Source organism: Euleptes europaea, chromosome 1 (assembly GCF_029931775.1).
Source record: "Euleptes europaea isolate rEulEur1 chromosome 1, rEulEur1.hap1, whole genome shotgun sequence".
Lineage (NCBI taxonomy): Eukaryota > Metazoa > Chordata > Lepidosauria > Squamata > Sphaerodactylidae > Euleptes > Euleptes europaea.
In genome coordinates, this window is record NC_079312.1 from 148,376,658 (window position 1) to 148,397,956 (window position 21,299).

The window sequence follows — 21,299 nt, forward strand, 5'->3', positions numbered from 1 at the left end:
TTACATGCTTTAAGTCGAGGATGGCCGTCCAGTCCCCGTTTCTTTTGGGGACCGTAAAGAATATTGAATAGATTCCCATTCTCCTTTTGGGAGTGGGAACCGGCTCTATGGCCCTGATGTATAATTGGTGTTGAATTGCCTTGATTGTCCTGGTGCGCTTCTCTGACTTGAGAGAAACTGGGGAGGAGAGGAAACGATCCTTTGGTGGGAAGGAAAACTCCAGGAGGTAACCCCTCGATATTATTTGGGACACCCAGTTGTCTAGATTGGAGAGGACCCATCTGGAATGGAACTGTTGTAGCCTTCCCCCCACCCCCAACGAGTTGGCGTCACTGGGAGTTATTCTTGGGGAACTTGTCACCTTTCTCTGGGCTGGGCTGTTGACCATGCCTGTGATACTTTCCCCCTTTACGAAAGGACCTGTTTTGACTCCAGGAACCCTTTTTGTAATCCATTCTGTACCTAGGAGAGACCCTGGAGGAGCAAAAGGAGGGGTAGGCTTGACGGTTGTCACTTCTAACCTGCCTTGGCATTATGTGCTTTTTATCCCTGGTTGCCACCAGAATCCTATACAATTTTTCTCCAAACAGTCTGTCTTCCCGAATGGGGTAGGCCGTGAGAATGGCTTTTGATCCGAAGTCAGCCTGCCAGGCCCTTAACCAAATGGCCCTTCTGATGGAGGTGATGGAGGCGATAGACCATGCTGCAAGGGCCATGGAATCTAATGAGGCATCTGCCATCAGCGTAATCACACTGAGTACCCTCTTGAGCCCCCCTGTCAGCCTGCGATTTTCAGGAGGGGCAAGCTGGATAAGCTTCTTCCAGAGATAGGAAGCCCTGGCAAATATAGATATGGTGGCACTGGATTGGATAGGCATGGCTGCAGACTCGTGAGCCTTCCTGGCCAAGGAGTCTGATTTCCTATCCAGTTGGTCACGGTGAGAACCCACCCCATCCTCAAGGACAAGACCCGGATTCTGGAGATCTGCTATAGGGGCATCTACTAGATGAATCTTTACCATGCTCATCGCGTGAGGGACCAGATTGTAATACTTCCTGACATTTGGAGTAATCTGTTTACTGGAAGAAGGATTTTCCCACTCTTCCTTGACTACCCTCATAAAGAATTCCGGAAAGGGCACCAGGTTATTTTGGACTTTCTTTCTAGGAAAGCATTCCTTAACCCCTTGATTATACTTAGGTTTTGGTTCCTCAGAGGATTATTGATCCTCATTTAAATCCAGACCTCTGGTCTTGGTGGAATTGAAGGATTGTGAGGCAGAGGTGGATGGGGACCCACAGGGACCCAACCATGGGAAGGGGGGCAGGCACATTTGGTAGGCTTGAAAGGCCTGCCATTGTCTCTGTAGGACTACATTAACAAGATCATTCGCCTGCTCACTGGTTAGAAAACGCCCACCCGCTGCTTCTAGAGGGGGGGTACGTTACCACCTCCCGGAGGGAGACCTTGAACCGCTGTTGGGAGTGGGAGCCATGATGTTGCTAGGGACCGCATCTGAGGTTGGCAGTGAGAGGCGGCGGATTTCCCCCCGGCTTTCGCTCCTGCGCTGCTCTTGAATCCGCTCGAGGCCTGAGGTGAAGAGGGGAGGTTTTCCCCCCAGCTTTCGAGCCTGCGTCGATCTTGGGGCTGCGCTTTTGTTTTCGGAGGCTGGCAAGAATTGGAGCAGCTTTTCGCGCCTTTTTGGTTTGGGGCTGCACCGCTGCCGCCGCTTCCTCGCCGCTCTGGTGGGAACCTGGTGAGGCTTCTTTCCCCAAGGATCCGACCCCGCAGTCGTTGGGGGAAATGTTGTCCCTCTGAGCGGATTGGACTAGCCCTGACCGAAAATCTTCCCCAGACAGAAGGTCATCCTCCCTCTCCAAAATGGTGTCCACCATGTTGCCTATACCCCCAAGCCCCGTAGGAAGAGGAACATAGGAGAAGGTATGGGTAGGAGACTAGGTGGACACAACCAGTCGGGAAGGGTACACGAACAGCCACAGGACGACAAAGACAAATAGGAAAGGAAGGAGAAAAAGATCTATTCTAGCCTAAGACACAGAGCTGTGTCTAAACACTGCTCTCCCCTCAGAGGCAGGACTAGAACTGAGTTCTGGTAGGCTGGTTTCCTGCCAAGGGAGACAAGAAGTTCAGATTGGTCCTGCCTCCCCAGGCGGAGCAAGGATAACCACCCACAGCTCAAAGTGCCCTTGCCTCAGAGGAGAACTGTTTTTAACGTATATTTTTATTCTTGATTTTTTTGAGACATCTGAAAATACATACCTGGGCTGTTACAAAATCATTTTATCTGTTGATTTATGTGTATACTGCACAATATGTTTTACTAGACCACTGATGAAGGCCTGGGGGCCGAAACGCATTTGGCATGTGGTTTTAGATTTTCAACCTTGTATTTGTTGCCACATGGGTCTTGTTTTTAATATAAGCATGAGCGCTTTATAATAAATATATTTCATAGTTTAATTTCTTTTCCACCCAACCTTTGGGTACCTAACTTTTTTTTTAGGTTGGGTCTTCCCTCCCCCTCTGTTTTGTCCAGTTGTTTTTAGGGGATTTCAGTTCTATTGCCATTATGGTACAAAGAGATGTTAATGTATTAATAAGACTGGAAAAAGAGCCAGACGTTCATAAGACTTTCTGGAGAGGCTGTGTAAGCATGAAGTGGCCCACCTGCTAAAGAAAAACTATCCAGAGGCCACTTTATGGTGTTTTCCCTTAGGACACTATCACCTACACATCAGAAGGAGGTATCAATGGCAACACTCCTCCAGTGAGAATGAACCGAGGCTGGGTATGGTTTTCAAAAACAAGAAAACAAAAAAGAACAGCAACAAATACCCATCCATCTGAACATTAGTTCCAGCAGGGCAAATAGGATCACCATCAGGAAAACATGTAGCCAACACGTAGCCAACAATTTATTCAAGAGAATGAATCTTGTATATGTGTGTAAGCTTTTCACATTAAAAAAACAGCGATGTCCACTGTAAACAAGAAGCAACTACTGCAATAAGATCCAAGCGCAATATACCCCAAATTCTGGGAAAGTAGGATTGACACCAAGAATGGAGATTAATGAGAATGCTGTACTTCTCTTTACATTTGATACAGGAAGGAGTTTGCACCTGATTGTTGAATCTGGAATTCCAAAATGAAACTGACCAGTCTACTATACTGCCATCTGCTTGCTAACTTCCCTAAAGCAAATAAAACACACACTGCAAGGGAAACATAGAAATAGCCTTACAGCCCCGTCTACCAGAGAGAAAGAATCAGTTGTGCAGTATCATTCACCATTATGAGTGCGGAGAAGCAGGAGACACCCCTTCCATAAAACACACATTACAATGGCACCGAATGACACTGAAGAGATCAGCCATCTAACTTAGGGTCAACTTCAGCTATTTTGTCACTGTACGCAAATTATGAACATGGCAACACCAGAGCATGGAGCTCTCAACATCTCCTCACTTGTACTACCATCCCTGACCCATTAATGGATGTCGACTTATCATGCTCCGCCAATGACTCCCATCACTGAGGACCTCTATGGAATGTAGCTACTAAATTATAGAAACTTCACTTCGGGCTCTGGACAAAATGGACTCCAGTAAGGAACTCTCTCACCCTCAGTAAGGAAACCTTCAGATACTTACCAGACAGGATAAATCCCCAAACGAGTAACAATAAAGATGGCGCTAAACAGTATGAAGGCAGAATCACATAGTCGCTGATACTTGGCATAATTGGCCAGTTTTGCTGCCTAGGAAAAGTGGGAAGCATTAGAAAAACTCCTGCTGTCAAGCAAAATAAATTCCATCACTTAGAAAACAGAATATTAAATGCAACATTATTCTTATATCTAGTGCATCTGTAATAACTATGAGTTATACAAAGAATGAACTAAAGAAAAGACACAAGACTTGCTCTCAAGTTCATGGTCTAAGTGACTTACAGTGCATTCCTAAGGAGAGTTACTCCATTCTAAGCCCATTCATTTCAATAGGCTTAGACTGGAGTAGCACTCCTTAGGAGTGCACTTTTAGACATGCAAAGCAAGGGGAATAGAGCACATAGAGGAAGGAAATCAGTATAAAAACGCCAGAGTGAAAGTGGTGTGTATGCTGAATACATATTTAAGCACATCATGAGAAGATGGGATCAGCAAGGAAAAAAGGATGTGGTTTTGTATACCAAGCCTGATTGGGAGGGGGGGGTTCTGGAAAATGAAGGCTGGGGGGGGATGTAAAATTGTTTATTTTATGATTAACAGCCAGCGTTACATGTGATTGTATTATTTGTCATAATTGTCTCTCAAGAAATAGTTTGAGCCTTGAACGTAATTAAGACTGAAGATACTTATTTAAATGAAACTACTCATCCGACTCAATGGCCTCAAGCAGTATCACACCAACAAAATTAAAAACAGCCCTAATAACCTGACTCGGACTCACTTATTTATTCATATTATTACATCTTGGGAGAAATTTGCAACACCCAAAGTGGCCTTGTGTTCAACACCTGCTAGGAACACTCTTGTTTCTCTCCAATAGGTATATTGCCTTCCCTTGAAGAAGCGGCAAAATCCATGATTTGCTTATATCAGAATAAAAAACACATTCTAAAAGACTATGTTCCAAGACTGAAGATACATGGTAGACAGGATTCTTTTATGTACAAAATACAAGGTCAAGTAAAACATTGGAAAAGGAAGGGACAGCATGGCATGTTTTAGGGTCCTCATGGGGAAAAAACCCTGAAGGACACACACAAAATGCTTGCAGAAATAAACAACTGCAGAGCAGAACTCGTTGCCAGGTAAGAGTTTGCACTTCTCCAAGCTAGTGACAATACCTCTACAGGAAGCCTGCCTGACACTTTAACAACCCATGTTACTTGGAGTGTTTGGAAAGAATCCTTTCTCAGTGTATGAGTGGAATCAGATTATTCTATAATACTTGAGTAGCATTCAAAATGTTTGTGTAGGGGAGGGGGGGAGGTCTACTGAAAGCAACAGCTCAAACCTGAGAACTTAGTTACTGTGATGGAGGCACCCATCTTTAACTCTATACACCATCATACCAACCCAAAGGCATTTGTTTTCTCTCTTACGAAGATTGCACAAAATGTACCAATGAAAGTTATTCGGATACAAATGAGAATAGTGATGAAAATTCATTAGAACGAATATGGCAGCAAAACCAAATGGAAGCAGACATACTCACTTCTAACCAGAAATCTGCTGCATCATGAAGGCACAGGACCAGGGTTCCTACCCGTACCATGTTGTTAATGTAAGAGAAGCTAATAAGTCCAATTGTAGCCACATGATGGACAAACATTATTAGGAAATCCTGAAAGAAGACACAGCAGCATGAGGAGGCTATGGAGACCAAGGTCATCATGTTACATACCACCCAGCATAATGTAGATTTCAGAAATATTTAGTAAGCACCTGTGAACCTTTTTCAGCATGAAGTTGGTAACTTTGAAACCATAAGAGTTTTTGTTACTGAATGGTGGCTAGGCCATCTCTTTACAGTGAATTAAAACTGATGCATCAATAACATTCCTGGGAACCTATGCTTTTTCTTCCTAATGGGAAAGTTTCTAATCCTCAACAGCAGAAGAGAAAGTGCTGACAATGTGGACACAAACTCTAATAAGTGTTCAGAGAGAAAAGGGAGAGGGGAGGTTGAATTGCCAAGAAATGGGAGGATAAATTTTGCAATTCACTCCTCTAGGTCCCAGTCCTTGCAATCCTATTTCAATGAGGTTATGTGGACATTAATCCCATTCTCTACTACTTCAATACCAAATAGAATAGAAAAATAAAAATCTTGAATTCTACACAAGAAAAGCTACAATCCCTACCCTTAATATGTAAACATAGGTTGCTTACACAGAGGTTTTCCAAATCACAGCAAGTTTTCCAAATAAAAGTGGGTTTTATTGGAGCACCCCCACAAAAATCATCCCCTAATCATTCACTTTCTGTGTTTCCCCCAACTTCCCTGCACTCTTTCTAAAACCTAGTTTGGTAAGGTAATTTTTGGAAAGATCACAAAGTGTGTTTATATGCCACATGGAGAGGAAGGTGCATATTTTGCATGCCCCTCCCACAATGGTATCATCCCCCCTTCTACATTTCCTTCTGAAACTGGAAGGTTTTTTCCAGGCTTTTAAAATAAACAACAAGTAACTGACATATTGCTATATAATGTTATAACTATTTGTTCCTCTGAATCACCTGTCATTTAAAAACTGAAAGTAATCTCTAGCCCCTTTTGTTGCAGACACATGTCTTCCTCCCCCTGATATCTGTGTATGTGTAAACTGCCATCAAGTAGCAGCTGATTTATGGCGACCCTGTACGGTTTTCAAGGCAAGAGATTAACAAAAGTGGTTTGCCATTGCCTTCCTCTGCATGGCGACCCTGGTATTGGTGGTCTCTCATCCAAATACTAACCAAGACCAACCCTGCTTGGCTTCTGAGATATGATGAGATCAGGCTAGCCTGGGCCATCCAGATTATGGCCCCTTATATCTACCATTTATTAAATCAGTTAGTTGTAATACTAATAGAAGGCCTTCTCTCCTTTTCCAAGGCATTCTATGGATAACAACATTTATCTACTCCTTCTGTGGCAGAGCCAGGAATCTTTCCTCCCTGCTTGGAAATTCAACCTCTAGATAATTTCTTCACTCTAATTTCCCACTGCCAACCTTCTATGAGGATTATAGCTTCTACCGCCTTTGAATGAATTGAGATAGTTGAACATGAGGATGCAGCATGAAGATACTGTTGTTTTAACATGTTACTTTCCATCTCTAAGCAATTCACGCTGTGATCTAGAATCTTTCTACATGAGACAACTGTGCAAGCAAGAAGGGAGACCTAGCTCATGCCATCCATTTGTTGCAAAAAAAAAGGGGGTGTTGATTGATTGAGTGGAGACTTGCCATACCAGCGTATGGGCATAGAGCTTGATGCATAATAAATATTGTATGCAAAGGAGGGTAAAGGCACAAGAACAAACCCCTTCCTGTGCCTTGCTGTCATAGAACAACAACTAGGAACAGAACCAGAGGTAGCTTTAAAGCAAGGGTGGGGAACGTCAGGCCCGTATAAGACACGTGAAATCATTTGGTCTGGCAGATCTCTAGCTCAGAAGGATGCTGCCCTGCCTGAATCTCTTGGGCCCAGCTGGGGACAGCAGAGCTCAAAAGCAAGTCGCTCTATGTGGCAGACACTCAAAGCCGTCTCCGGTCGGGCCTCTTGGCTAAATGTTTGACCAAATATAGCAGGCTAATTTTTAAGTTGATAATTTTGTATGGCCCGCGAATGCTGTTATAAATATCCAAATGGCCCTTGGCAGAAAAAAGGTTCCCCGCCCCTGCTTTAAAGGATGTACTGCAAGTCACTGAAGATTTTCAGTCACCTTCAACAAGTTTGACAAGTTTCGTAATTAAATTGATACAGCTCCACTATACTGCAAGAAAAGTTTTGACTAAATACATCTGATGATTATCAATATCCCATCCTGTCTTTTACTTTCCAAGAGCAGATGACTCTTCTGTCTGCCACAGAAAGAGCCAAACAGCCGCACAGGGCTTCAAAACTTTCTTGTCTTTCCTCATGGGTGGGGATTTTAATGCAATATTGGGTAGTAACAACAATAGGTTGGGTAAGGTTATGAATTGGAATGATGAGAACTTTATCCCGGCCCCTTTCTTGCTTTCAAGACAATCAAAAGATCAGATCATTAATAAGGCCAGGCAGTAGTTGGTGGACTTATGCTCTAGTCTTAACCTTAATATTTTAAATGGTTCTAGCCAATTTGACCCTCAAGGGGAATATACCTGTGTTTCCCCTCGTGGATGCAGTGTTGTGGATTGTATTATTATCTCAAAGGAGCTGAAGGATTTCATCATTAACTTTACAATAGGTGATTGAACAGAAAGTGACCACCTACCAATCCTACTGTTCTTTAAGCTCAGTTATGATCTAGAAAGTCCTTGTTCATCCCGTTTGGATAATCTGTACTATCACAACCTTAAAAGGATTAAACGGACATCAGACTGCCAGACTCAAATTAATCAATGGCTGTCCAGCAATAGTGCTTCCCAGCTAAATTTTAAGCTATCTGGCGCAAAGAGCATGACAGAGGCTAACTTATAATTCCATCATCACAAGTTTGGAGGCCTTCTCACAACCCTTTAGAGTTAACTTCAAGAAAGATAAGATGCCCCCTTGGTTTGATAAAGAATGCTTTAACGCAAAAAAGGAACTACGTTTATTGTTCTGCCAAATCCGCTCTGGATCATGTACCTGGCCCATCTCCAGATACTATGAACTGAGGAAGAAATGTCAAGTCCTTCTAACTCAAAAGAAACACACCTACTCCTCAGAGAAATGGTCCCAACTTCACGTTGCATTTAAAAGCAAAAACAATAAAGAGTTCCATGATATCCAGGCCAGATCATCAATTTAGTGGAAATTCCCATTTTTCAATATCAGCCCAGAAATGGGTGTCGCACTATACTACTCTTTTCAACGACCCTCTTTTCGTTGGCTTTGATAGAAAATCACTAGATTGCCTAGATATGCCTGATTGGCCACCTGTCTCCTCAAAAGAAATATGTGATCTCATAACTAGCCTTAAATTAAAAAAAAAAAGCCCCGGGCCCCAACGGTATACCTGCAAAACTTATCAAGAATAATATTGATTGGTGGGCGGATCCCCTTGCTCGACTATTCACGTTAATAGATAAACATGGGGTCCTCCCAGATTCTTGGTTAAATTCTATTAAAATTCCGATTTTTAAAAAAGGTAACCCGACAGTGCCTGAGAATTACCGACCAATAAGTTTACTCTCCATATTAGGGAAACTGTATTCTAAACATCTGCAATTAAAGCTATCTGAGTGGATGAGCACTCAAAATCTTCCAGGGAAAGAACAAATCGGATTTGGGGTGAATCGTGCGACCTTAGACCACTGTATCACACTGTCTTTCCTGGCTGAAAAATACCTTCACTTTTCCAAAGGGAAGCTATACGCCGCCTTCATAGATCTTCGGGGCGCTTTTGATTCTATCAATAGGCCTGCCCTTTGCGAGAAATTGCAAAAATTGCTTGTAGATCGATGCCTTTTATGGCTATTGTGTAAACTATATCTTTCAAACACCTGTCAGGTTAGAGTGGATAATAAAGGTTCACTGACTAAAAAGATTCCGGTGACTAAAGGAGTGAAGCAAGGCTGTATTTTAGCACCTGCCCTGTTTAATTTATTTCTCGCTGACCTCCCCTCTCGTATGTCTAGTCTGGAAAATCATGCTCTGAAACTGAATTCTTATCATGTTCCCATCCTGTTGTATGTGGATGATGCAGTGGTGCTTTCCTGTACTAGAGTAGGTATGAAATGTTCTTTGTTAGCTTTTGCATCTTACTGCGACAAAATTTTTTCTAAACATCAATTATACCAAAACTAAAATTTTAGTTTTTTCCTGATCATGGAAACGGGCGGTTTGGAGAATCGGACATAGGGAAATCGAACAAGTTAAATCATTTAGATATTTGGGGATGCTTTTTTCTCATAACCTGAACTGGTCTATCCATAAGGAATGTTCCCTTGTCTCAACCAAGAGCAAGTTGTCAGCTATTTTCCAGTTTTTCCACCAAAAAGGAAACCAATTTGTACCAGCGGCAATAAGAATTCTCCAGGCCACAATCATTCCACACTTATTGTATGGCATCCCTGTGTGGATCCAAGCTTTCAACAACGGGGTAGAACGGACAAATTTGACTTTTCTGCGGCGCATACTGGGTATACCCAACTCAGTTGGATACCTTACACTTTGCACAGAGTTGGCCCCCCACCTTATTGAATCCTGAGCCTGGATCTCTACCATTAAGTTCTGGCTGCGCCTACATTTTCGAGCTCCCCTAAACAGCCTCATAACCGGTTTGGTTGCGGACCCTTATGTATCCAAATGGTCCCAATTTATAGTAAAAATCAGATTTTTTGGTATTGATATAGAGGCATTGGCAAACTCCGGGGAAGCTTATATTCTTCGGATGATTACAGGGAGAATTTGGGACATGGAATTGCAGAAAATAAATGTTGGAGCGAATAAGATCTGCTCACCTATCTTTTTTGGCCTTTCTCCTCCTAAAAGAACAATGGCCGAATATTTCTCTAATTTAGTCCATCCCTCCCTACGCAGAGCCTTTATGTTGCCCAGATTAAATACATTTCCACCAGCCATAGTTTCTGGTAGATACAGGGGTATTCCTCAGAACAAAAGACTATGTAGCTGTCAGTTGAAAGAACCAGAATCAGTAGAACATATTCTCCTATATTGTCCCTTGTACTATAAACAACGCCTAGAACTAATTAACCCTCACCTTATGTCCTTAAAAGATTTAGCATATGATGGTACCAAATTTTTATTAGCGGATAGGATTCCTGCTGTTTCCGAACAGGTGGCAGAGTTTCTGGCGAGTGTTATTAAAAATAAGAGGGTAAGGGAATAAATAAACAATAAAACCAACTGAGGCAATACAGACACTGGGAAATAATACATAAAAGGGTATTGGTATTAGCTGTGCTGTGCGATAGGTCCTGGTTCTCATTTGTCATTTGGGAGAATGTATTATTACAGCATTTAAAACTGAAGAGTTTTAAATTGATGGTTAAGTTTTGGCCATATTGTTGTAAGTGTGACTCTTTTGAGCAAGTATGTTTTATGTATTCCTGTTACTATTATCACTATTATCATGCCAATAAAGGTGACTGAAACTATATGCCAGAGGATCTATTGCATGAAGACTAAGCCAGCATCAGCCAAGCATAGCTGGAAGACATTATCCCAAGACAAAGTGATTATTATCTCAAAGCCTTTTCCCTAGACTTAGCAGCAAGTGTTCCCCTGACTTGAGGGAAACATTGCTGCAGCTGACTCAACTGAGTCAGACTGACAGACAGGACTACTTAAGGGGCTGTAGTTTTATTTATTTATTTTTACTCAGCTCTATGAGCTAGATCAGGAACAACGTGGCATTTGCCAAAGGGTTTATCAGCATATATAATTTTCTTTGGGAAAAATGTGTTAATGCGTCAAACCAAAAATGCGTAAGTGGTGTTTGCGCTTTTGTATACCTCACCTACAGTGTAAAACAGAGCCAGTCTAGTGCTAGATTAGGGAGACCTAGGTTTAAATAAACCTCACGGGGTGACCCAGGGCCAGTCACTCGCTCAGCTTCAGAGTTATTGTGAAAATGAGAGGGGAGGAGATCCACTATGAACACTACCATTATGTCACCCTTCTGCCAAGGAGTTAAACAAAGATATCTGAACTGTTGCTTTGATCATCATAACCTGAAGATAAAAGTATAGCTTAACTACAAATATATTCATCGTGGAGTGTCACATAATGAAGTGGTTACACAGGTTATCCTAAAGTGAAAGAATGAACAAATCAGTGCTCCTCAACAAGACCATACAACAATGTGAATGAACTGGTTTTGCCTCACTGACTTGCTATACTCCTATTTTCAAGTAGATGAATTCTTACTAGCTTTTTTTTAACCAGAGGTGGGGGGGAAATCTGTTTATGGATTTCCTCCTTCTCTTCCTGTCCATAATGAATGTACATCCAGATAATAATGTAACACCTATGTGGGGTGGGTTTCACCCAATATATATCACCAGAAATACTGGTTGCTTCTGCAATCTCCCCACTTATTAGGATCCAAGACTACTTCTGAATATTCCTAGTGAGACCAAAGGAATTTTGAGCCAAACAGTTAGGAATGGGCAGAGCAATGCTGAAGGGGAGGAGGACCAGCTCAGGAGCCAGTGTGACCCCTGGGCCGGCGTAAGTGCCAGTTGTGCCAGCTGAACTAGCACTAACGCCGGTGGTAGGGTCACTTACACCAGCTCCGGGGAGCAGTGCAGCAGCAAAAGGCTTGGGCGTCACCACAGCATTTCCCTTGCACAAGTGCTCACGCAACCGCCGAAGGGAGCATCCCCTTTCACCCTGGAAACACCCCCTTTAGCCGGTGCGAACTTGTGCCAGCAAAAAGGAGGAGTTTCTATGGAGGAGTTTCACAGGGTTTTTCAAAGATAGCATTTTAACTTGTTTTTTCAGGTTGGCAAGCCGCTCAGAAGGGAGCACAGCTACGCCATCCCCTGGCCCAACCCAACAACCCCCCCTCAGAATTGCACTGAAAATCTCCCCCTCCTCTTTCTCAAAGGAAAAACAGATGCATACAAAATAAACTAAGGTTAATTCTTCAGTACAGAGTCACATCCTAGCTGTAGAAAGCAGGCTGAAAGCATCAACTCAGTGCTAGCACATAAGGTAATATTTTAAACTTAACATCCAAGATCCATTTCTGGGAGTCAGGAGTGCTTCCAGTGATTAGTCCTATCAAATAGGATGAAGTTAACTCCTCTGCTACAGCCTATCAGAAGGGTGGTTTGGTTGCAGAATGGATTTATGTTTGCTGAGTGTGCCACTGCTAAAGCCAGCCAGTTTAAAAATGACACAATTTTTGTGTCAGCCAGTTTAAAAATGACACAATGACACAACAAGACTCATATTGTTTTAGGAGAAATCTCTGTTCTCCAACTAAAACAAGGATCTCTTTTCTTCAGTGGCCTCTCTTGGGTGCGGAACTTGTCAAATGTAAATTTGTTTTGAAAAGCTTTTTACTCCGCTGCACTAATTACATTTTGGAAGACATGACAGCCTATAATATTTCAGAACTACATTAACTTACACATGTACACAGAATATCAATTTTTTCCTACCAGAATATGAGAACGAGCCTTGGATACTCACTGTGAAGGCTCCTTCTGCTCTGGAATACGGAGGTCATCTGTAAAGTGGGTGTTTCCGTTCCTCTTGCTTCTGGGAGGCAGGACTAAAAACTTTAACTTCCTGTCTCTGGGGAAACGCCCCCTCATTTCCAGTTTGAAACTTTCCGAGCTATAGGGCACAAGAACACTCAGATTCCGCCCCCTTATTTTTTTTTTTTTTTTTTTTGGAACAGGAAGGTGTAAATAGAAAGAACAACAGTAACTGTGAGAAGAAGCAACAAGTGTTAGTAACAGCAACTCAATTAAGAGCCGTGGCTCCGTTGTGGATAAGGCAGCATTTTGCTAGATCCCCAAACGAACTAGCTAATCCTGAACAAATGCTAAATTCCTGAGAGGTGGGCCAGATGACCTCCGTATTCCAGAGCAGAAGGAGCCTTCACAGTGAGTATCCAAGGCTTGTTCTCGCTCTGGAAGAGGAGGTCATCTGTAAAGTGGGACTTACAAGAGCTGTCCCTGGCCCGGGTGGGTTAAGAATTTTGCAGAACGCTCTGGAGGACTCTGCGGCCAAAGGCCGCATCCGCAGAAGCGAACAGATTCAATTTATAATGACGGACAAAGGTGGAGACGGAAGACCAGGTCGCCGCCTTGCAGATTTCCTCTAGGGAAGCCTGTCGGTGGAGGGCAGCTGTGGTAGCAGCACTCCTGACAGAATGGGCCATGATGCCTTGTGGCACGACCAACTTGCTGGAGCTATAGGCCTGGGAAATGCAAGATCTGATGGTGCGGCTTATTGCCATGCGAGACATGGGCTTGCCTTTATTCGGGGCTGACAAATTGATAAACAAGGCTTCAGAGGTCCTGATGCCCTTGGTGCGTGAGATGTAGATCTTGAGAGCCCTCCTGAGGTCTAAAGTGTGCCATTCTCTTTCCTTGGGATGCTGTGGGTTGGGGCAGAAGGAGGGGAGCACTAATTCCTGGTCCCTATGGAATTTGGTGTTAACCTTAGGGAGGGAGGACGGGTCTGGGTGGAGGACTACCTTATCCCTGTGAAAGGTACATAGCTCTGGTCTGACCGAAAGGGCCCCCAACTCTGAGACCCTTCGAGCCGAGGTAACGGCCGTTAGGAACAAAACCTTCATTCTCAGGTGTCTTAGGTCGGTAGAGCGTAAAGGTTCGAAAGATGCCTTGGTGAGGGCGGATAAAACTGTATGGAGACTCCATGTGGGGAATCTGTGGGCCACTGCTGGGGAGGAAAGACTGACCCCTCTAAGAAAGGCCTTTATATGAGGATGTTTAATTATCTGGAAGCCTGAGATCTTTGGGACCAAGGTGGATATTGCGGCAAGTTGTCAGCGAAGGGTGGCTGGCTTGAGACCCTTGAGTCGTCCATCCTGGAGAAAGGACAGCAGGTGAGAAACTCGAGGTTTTAACGGGTTCACGCGTCTATGTGGACGCCCAAGTGAAGCAGATGTTGGGAAGGGGAAAGATGACTCTTTTCCTTGTTTGTCAGGAAACCTTGGACTTCCAAAAGTTCCATGACTATCCTGGTGTGGTTGAGGCACAGATCCCTTGATGACGCACAGATCAGGATGTTGTCTAAGTAGGAGTGCAGTCGAATCCTTCTGCTGTGCCCGGGCTATCAAGGTAACAAGCACCTTGTGAAGACCCGGGGGGCAGATGACAGGCCGAAGGGGAGAGCCCGGAACTGGAAGTGTCTGTGTTGGAAGCGGAAACGGAGAAATTTTTGATGGAGGGGATGGATCATGACGTGCAGGTAGGCTTCCTTTAAGTCGATGGATGTGAGGAAGTCCTGTGGTCGTAGAGCCTCTGTGATTGAACGCAGTTTCCATCCTGAAGCGTCTTCTGAGGATGTGTCTGTTGAGGAACTTGAGATCGAGGATAGCCCTCCAATCTCTGTTTCTCTTTGGCACTGTAAAGAAATAGGAGTAGGCTCCCGATGAGTGCTCCTGTGGATTGACTGCTTCGATGGCTTGGATATCGAGTAGATGGCGGATGGCTTCTGCTGTTCTGAACTGCTTTTCTTTGTTTAAGGGGCGAGTTGATGCTACCAGACGGTCTGGGGGAGTGGAAACCAGTTCCAGCTGGTAGCCCTGATGGATGATGTTGAATACCCAGGCATCTGGATGGGAGGTTTTCCACCGGTGGTGGAATTGAGTCAGCCTGCCCCCCACAGGCTGGATGGGAGCGTCATTGTTTTGCTGGATGGAAGGATTTGTCGTTTCTTTCTCCCTGGAAGTTGGTAAAGCGAGAGGGTTTGGAAAAACGGCCCCCCCTCCGAAAGGAACCCCTGGAGGAGCTCCAATGACTTCTTCTTTGTTCTGGTCTGTACCGGGATAGGGTGTGGGAGGTGCAAAAGGAACCCTGGGAGGAAAAGCTTTTTTGTTCTTTACTGAAGACCTTGGGTAAGGCATTCTTCTTATCCTTGGTTTCAACCAATATCTCTTCCAGCTTTTCCCCGAAAAGCTTCTTTCCCTGAAAGGGGAACCCCATTAAAACTGTTTTGGATCTGTGCTGTACTTGCCAGGGGCGGATCCATAGCACTCTTCTGGCTGCCGCCGTGGTCGCCATGGCTCTAGCCGCGAAGGTCATCGTATCTAGGGAGGAGTCTGCTAGAAAGGACACGGCTTTTAGAATTCTAGAGGCCCCCTCCAAGGCGTTCCTGTCATCCTCTGGAATAAGTTGACCCAGTTTTCTGGTCCAGACTATTGCCGCACGAGCGACAAGGGCTGAAGTGATGGAAGCTTGGATAGCCCAGGCTGCTGCATCGTGGGACTTTTCGCAGGCCAAGTCGGCTTTGCGGTCAACGGGATCCCTAATGAGGCCCTGGCCCTCCTCTGTGACTAGGTCAGAGGTATGGAGAGCAGTGACTGCGGGTTCCACTAGGGGGACCTTGAATATATCAGCAGAGCTATTGGCTATGTTATAAAGCTTCTTAACTACTGCTGGAGGTTGGCGGGAAGCCAGGGGTTTATCCCACTCTGCGTTAATAAGGATTAAAAAATAATCAGGGACAGGGGCGACACGTGGGGTAGCGTGGTGCATATGGAAGAACTCTTTGGTCCCTAACTGCTTTTCTTGAGGCTGGGAGTCAGGGGCTGCATTTAAGTCAAGGGCTGCTAGGGTCTTGGAAAGTAGTGATTGATAGTCATCGGGACTAAATAACCGGAGTTGCTTTTTCTCTGGAGCGAGGTCCTCTCCTTCGGAGGAGAACTCGCCTTCTTCCCTCTCATCATCAGAGGAGGCACGGGAAAAGGTGACCGTGGTGATGACTGGCTTGGTCGGAGGGGCTTTAAGGGCTGCCTTGGTAGGCCACTGGCTCCCTCCCTCCCTTTGGGGTGGTTGGGAACTGGGGCCGTCCCCCGGGTCGCTAAGTTCTGAGGATTCATGGACTGAGGAGGTAGGGGAAGCGAGCTGCACCGCCCTGATGCCTTCTGCAAAGGCCTCCTTAATTAGTGCCGAGAGTTCCGCCTTAAGAGACAGCAGTCCCATCGCTTCTATGGCGGCTAGGGGAGGGGGCGCGTTACCCTCCGAGGATGGAGTCGGCGCCTTACCAGCTGGAGGGTTCTCCGAGGTTGTGGCTTGTGGCGCGGCTGTAGCCGTCTGGTTTTCTGTCCCCGTCGCCGCGGGCGGGAGCCTGCGCGGCGCGGCTGCGGCAAGAGAGTGGGGAACAGAAGTTGTGCGAGCCCTTTTGTTACCTTTAACATGGGCCGCGTCGGTTCCTTTCCTTTTAATGGAACCGTCTCCCCGCTTCTTCTTGCTCTTCCCCTTAGAACCACCGGAGTGGCTGCCAGGGGTTTTTAGTTGGGCTTGTGGGGCTGGAACAAGCAAGCCGGGGTCCAAATCTTCCTGCGCGATAAAGGCGTCAGGAGGGGCGTCCGCCATTTTGATTTGGCGGGAAAGCCAAAACCTGGCTAAAAAAGGCCTATACTGTGCAGCAGGAGGACAGAAAGAGAAATAGTATAGATTAGAAAATAGACCTGAGAGAAGAGAAAGCAAGAAATGTTACAAAACTAGCCTTCTAAGAAGAGTTAGTAGAGAGCTGCTGATAAAGCCTGCTCTCCCAAAGCGAGGCAGGAAAGAACTGGAAATGAGGGGGCGTTTCCCCAGAGACAGGAAGTTAAAGTTTTTAGTCCTGCCTCCCAGAAGCAAGAGGAACGGAAACACCCACTTTACAGATGACCTCCTCTTCCAGAGCGAGAAGTAACTGAGAGGACTGAAGAACAACTTCCAGGCCCAGGCTGGAATTTATTGGTCAGTTAGCAAACAGATGCAATCTATTAGTTCTTAAAGTAAAAACTAAATTTATTAACCTTAAGACTTGCCCTCCCTCATCATTCTGTTAATCTTAGGTGCCCACTACTGTTGCCAGCCTCCCCCCTTTCATGTGCACACTCCTCACTCCCAGCCTGAATGTATGTATGAATGCATGTACTGTGTGTTAACACCATAAACAAGTCCCATGAGGCAAGCACAGAGCATGGATAGCAATGTTTTGTGTCCCAAGATGGATCTTGTAGCAATTAACACAGCAAAGGACCTTGCAACAGCAACCACAGTAAATACTTCTAAGGAAGCCTTTTGGGGAGAAATCAGAGAATGCCAACAGGACAAAATCAATTAAGACATGTCAGGCTAAAAAACAAAGATGCCTCTGCCTGTATCATCTTTTACATGATATGCATTCGCTGACCATTAACGCAATTTGGACGTTATGCGCCCTGTGACAGCCTGGAACCCCTGATTCAAATCCTCTCATTGTCCTCAAAGTTCCTGTCAAATATATAACTCAGCTTCATATATCCAGTTTTGTAATCCTGAATTATAATTCAACCAAAAACTTCCATTCTTATTGTCGTTTAGTCAGTTCTATAGTTTTCTCCTAATAAGTTGCCCAACTCTCAAGAATTCCTTTATCGTAATCTTTCTTTTCCTGAAAAGAACCCATTTTTTCCTAAGGACCAAAAACAGTATAACTAGCCTGGCTTTAGAGCCAGTAACTGGAGTCTGATCCTGGCTACAAACTGAACTGCAACAGAGGCTCCAAGCACACACTGGATCCCTTCTTTTTAAAAAAATCTGATTTCTACGCAGACCGGAGCCTTGTTTACTCACCGTGACAGCTCCTTCTGTTCTGGGCTGAAGGGCATCTTGTCATTCGTAGGTATTACCATCATGTGCCCAGGGAGGCAGGACTAAAAAATGTTCTTCAGCTTCCTGTCTCCCTGGGCGGGAAACCCAGTTTTCGGACGCAACAAGCTAAAGGAGACAGGTAAGTGTACACAACCACAGGCAACAACAATGCGCTTATAGAAAAAACATGAACTCCTACGAACAATAACATATAAAGAATAACAGGTAAAGGATCCCAATTTGGGGCAGGAAAGATGGCGGACATACGGAGTAACCTCTACCACCTTTCCAATTTGCATCAACTCCCATCTCTAATCACTCTGCCTAATGTAGGCAGCTAAGTCTTGGATTTGAATGGGCGGGCAAGATGCCCTTCAGCCCAGAACAGAAGGAGCCGTCACGGTGAGTAAACAAGGCTCCGTTCTCGTTCTGGGTGAAGGGCATCTTGTCATTCGTGGGCTATCCAAGAGCTAGAATAAACGGGTGGGATCTAGGACTTATCCAAGACGTGCTGCAGAACCCTTCTACCGAAGGCTGCGTCAGCAGAGGCCATGGAGTTGATCTTATAATGTTTTATGAATGTAGAGGCTGTAGACCAAGTGGCCGCCCTACATATTTCGTCCAGAGAAGCTTGCCTATCAAAGGCCGCTGAAGTGACTGCACTGCGCACCGAGTGTGCGGTGATGCCCATTGGAGGTGGAATTTTGCTGGCCCTATACGCTTCAGTAATGCACTGTCTCACTGCGCAATTGATAGCGGAGCTAAACATTTTCTCTCCCTTGGATGGGTTAGCTAAGGAGATAAATAACGCGTCTGAGCGTCTAAAGGAAGCTGCAATTGAGACACACCTTTAGTAACCTTCTTAGATCTAAATGGTGCCACTCTTTTTCTTTGGGGTGAACCGAATTATGGCAGAATGAAGGTAAGTGTTCCTGTGAACAGTGAAAAATGGAATTCACTTTGGGAACGAAGGTGGGGTCTGGTCTAAGAACCACTTTGTCTCTGTGACCTTCACGCGCGGATAGGGCCCTAAGCTCGGTAACTCGACGGGCAGAGGTTACCGCCATGAGGAAGATGGTCTTCATCCTCAGTATCCGTAGGGGAATTTCCTTGATGGGTTCGAAAGGAGGTCGTGTCAATGCTATGAGTACCACATTGAGGCGCCATGTGGGAAAACGGTGAACTACTGGAGGTTTAGTTTGAACCACTCCCTTTAGGAAAGTTAGGATGTGAGGATGTCTGGACAGAGGTAGGCCATCGGTGAAGGACAACATGGTAGACATAGCCGTCACCTGTCTGCGAAGAGTGGAGGCCTTAAGACCTTGTTCCACTCCATCATGAAGGAACTCTAGAATTTTGGGGATCCCTGGAAAGAGTGGGTCAACGTGTTTACGCCTACACCACAGTACAAAGGCTCTCCATGAGGTGTTATAAATCCTTCTGGTTGAAGGTTTTCTGGCTTCTATCATGGTGTCCACCACCACTGAACTGTATCCCTCCTCTAAGAGAGACTTCCGCTCAATTTCCATGCGGTTAAGTGAAGCCATTGAGGATCTGGGTGAAACAGGGGACCCTGATGTAGTAGGTCTGGAATGACTGGGAGCTCCCAAGGTGTCTGCACTGATAACTCTCTTAGGCTGGGGAACCAGGGCCTCCTCGGCCACAGAGGAGCAATGAGAATGACGGTTGCTTCCTCCTTCCTGATCTTTCTTACCACTCTCGGGAGAATGGGAATGGGGGGGAATGCAAAGAGTACTTCTTTTAGCCATGGGGACATGAGGGCGTCCATGTCCTCTGCCTCTGGGTGGAAATATCACGTGAAGAATCGTGGGAGGAGGTGATTGTTCGCCGAAGCAAACAAGTCCACCTTGGGCTGACAGAACCTCTCCACGATCCGGTTGAAAACCGACCTGTTGAGGGACCATTCACCCTTATCTAGGACTTGCCGACTCAACCAGTCGGCTTGGAGATTGAGAACTCTGCTGACATGTTCCGCAGAGAGAGACAGCAGATTTGATTCCGCCCAGGATAGGATGATCTCCGCCTCCCGATGGAGCCTGGAGGACCTCGACCCCCCCTGCTTGTTGAGATAAGCTTTGGCTGATATATTGTCTGTGCGAATTAGAATGTGTTTGTGTCGAAGGTGTTTGAAGTGTTTTAGAGCCAATCGGATCGCTCTTAGTTCTAGGTGGTTTATATGAAACTTCTTTTCTCCTACAGACCAGAGTCCCTACGCTATGAGGTTCTGACAGGTTGCTCCCCACCCTTCTAGACTGGCATCTGTATAGACCTGTATCTGATCTTCTATGACAAAATGCATTCCCTTGTTGAGGTTGCTGCTCTTGCACCACCAAAGAGAGTGTCGGAAGGTTGGAGGAAGAGGGATAGATTTGTCCCTGCTCTGGGTGATGAGGGCCTGATACGGTTGTAACAGCCTCTGAAGTGGCCTCGAGTGGAACCTGGCCCATGGTACCGAGCTGAGGCAGGCTACCATTTTTCCCAGTAATTTGGCTAGGGACATGATTCTGTAGTTGTTGGAGTTGATCGTGGTTTGTACCATAGACTGTATTTTGGAAATCTTGTCTTGGGGAAGTATCACTAGATTCTTGTGAGCATCTAGGATAACTCCCAGGTGTTCCAATCTCTGGGAAGGTGTCAGGTTGCTCTTCTCCATATTCACGAGAAAGCCGTGGGTGGTGAGAATCTGAACTACTCTGTTGGTGTGTAAGAGGGCCTCCTCTCTGGACTTCGAGCAGATAAGAATGTCGTCCAGATAAGGAAATACCGTTATTCTCTCCTGGCGAAGCAGCGTCACCAGGATCTTGGTGAAGACGTGGGGAGAGGATGCCAGGCTGAAGGGGAGTGCCCTGAACTGGTAGTGCTTTTTGGCATAAAAAAACCTGAGAAATCTCCGGTGTGTGTGGTCTATGGGGACATGGAGGTATGCCTCCTTCAGATCTAAGGAAGTGAGGAACTGACCTATTCGCAGGGCTTCCAGAATGGACTGGATGTCAGATACCGACCTGTTGTTCAGCCTGGCCAGGTGGCTGGTCTCAAGGTCACGATGTTGCTCTCGGTTCCAATGTTTTGTATTACCAGTGTTTTATCTCTATGCCAATATTGTGTCTTACGCTAACCCTTCCCTATGAACGGGACCCTGGGAACCAGGAACAAGGGGGGGGGGGTTTGCCCTGGCAACCAAGAGCCTTCTGAAAGCTTGCTTTTAGTTATATTTCCTACACCCTCAGCATTTCCTCATTAGTGCCATTGCTTATTCCCAAGTCACTTTCTGCTTGCCACT

General features: G+C 45.4%; 1 protein-coding gene across 2 annotated transcripts in view; it reads right to left on the minus strand.

The window, feature by feature from the left end:
• The window catches only part of CERS5 (ceramide synthase 5), an 89,818-nt gene that overhangs the window by 15,837 nt on the left and 52,682 nt on the right, over positions 1 to 21,299 (minus strand). For both annotated transcript variants that reach the window (XM_056859555.1, XM_056859563.1), the window contains 2 exons: positions 5,245 to 5,373; positions 3,676 to 3,782 (listed from right to left, as the gene is read on the minus strand). In XM_056859555.1, coding sequence (XP_056715533.1) covers positions 3,676 to 3,782; positions 5,245 to 5,373 — 236 coding nt within the window. The remainder of the gene's footprint in view (positions 1 to 3,675; positions 3,783 to 5,244; positions 5,374 to 21,299) is intronic.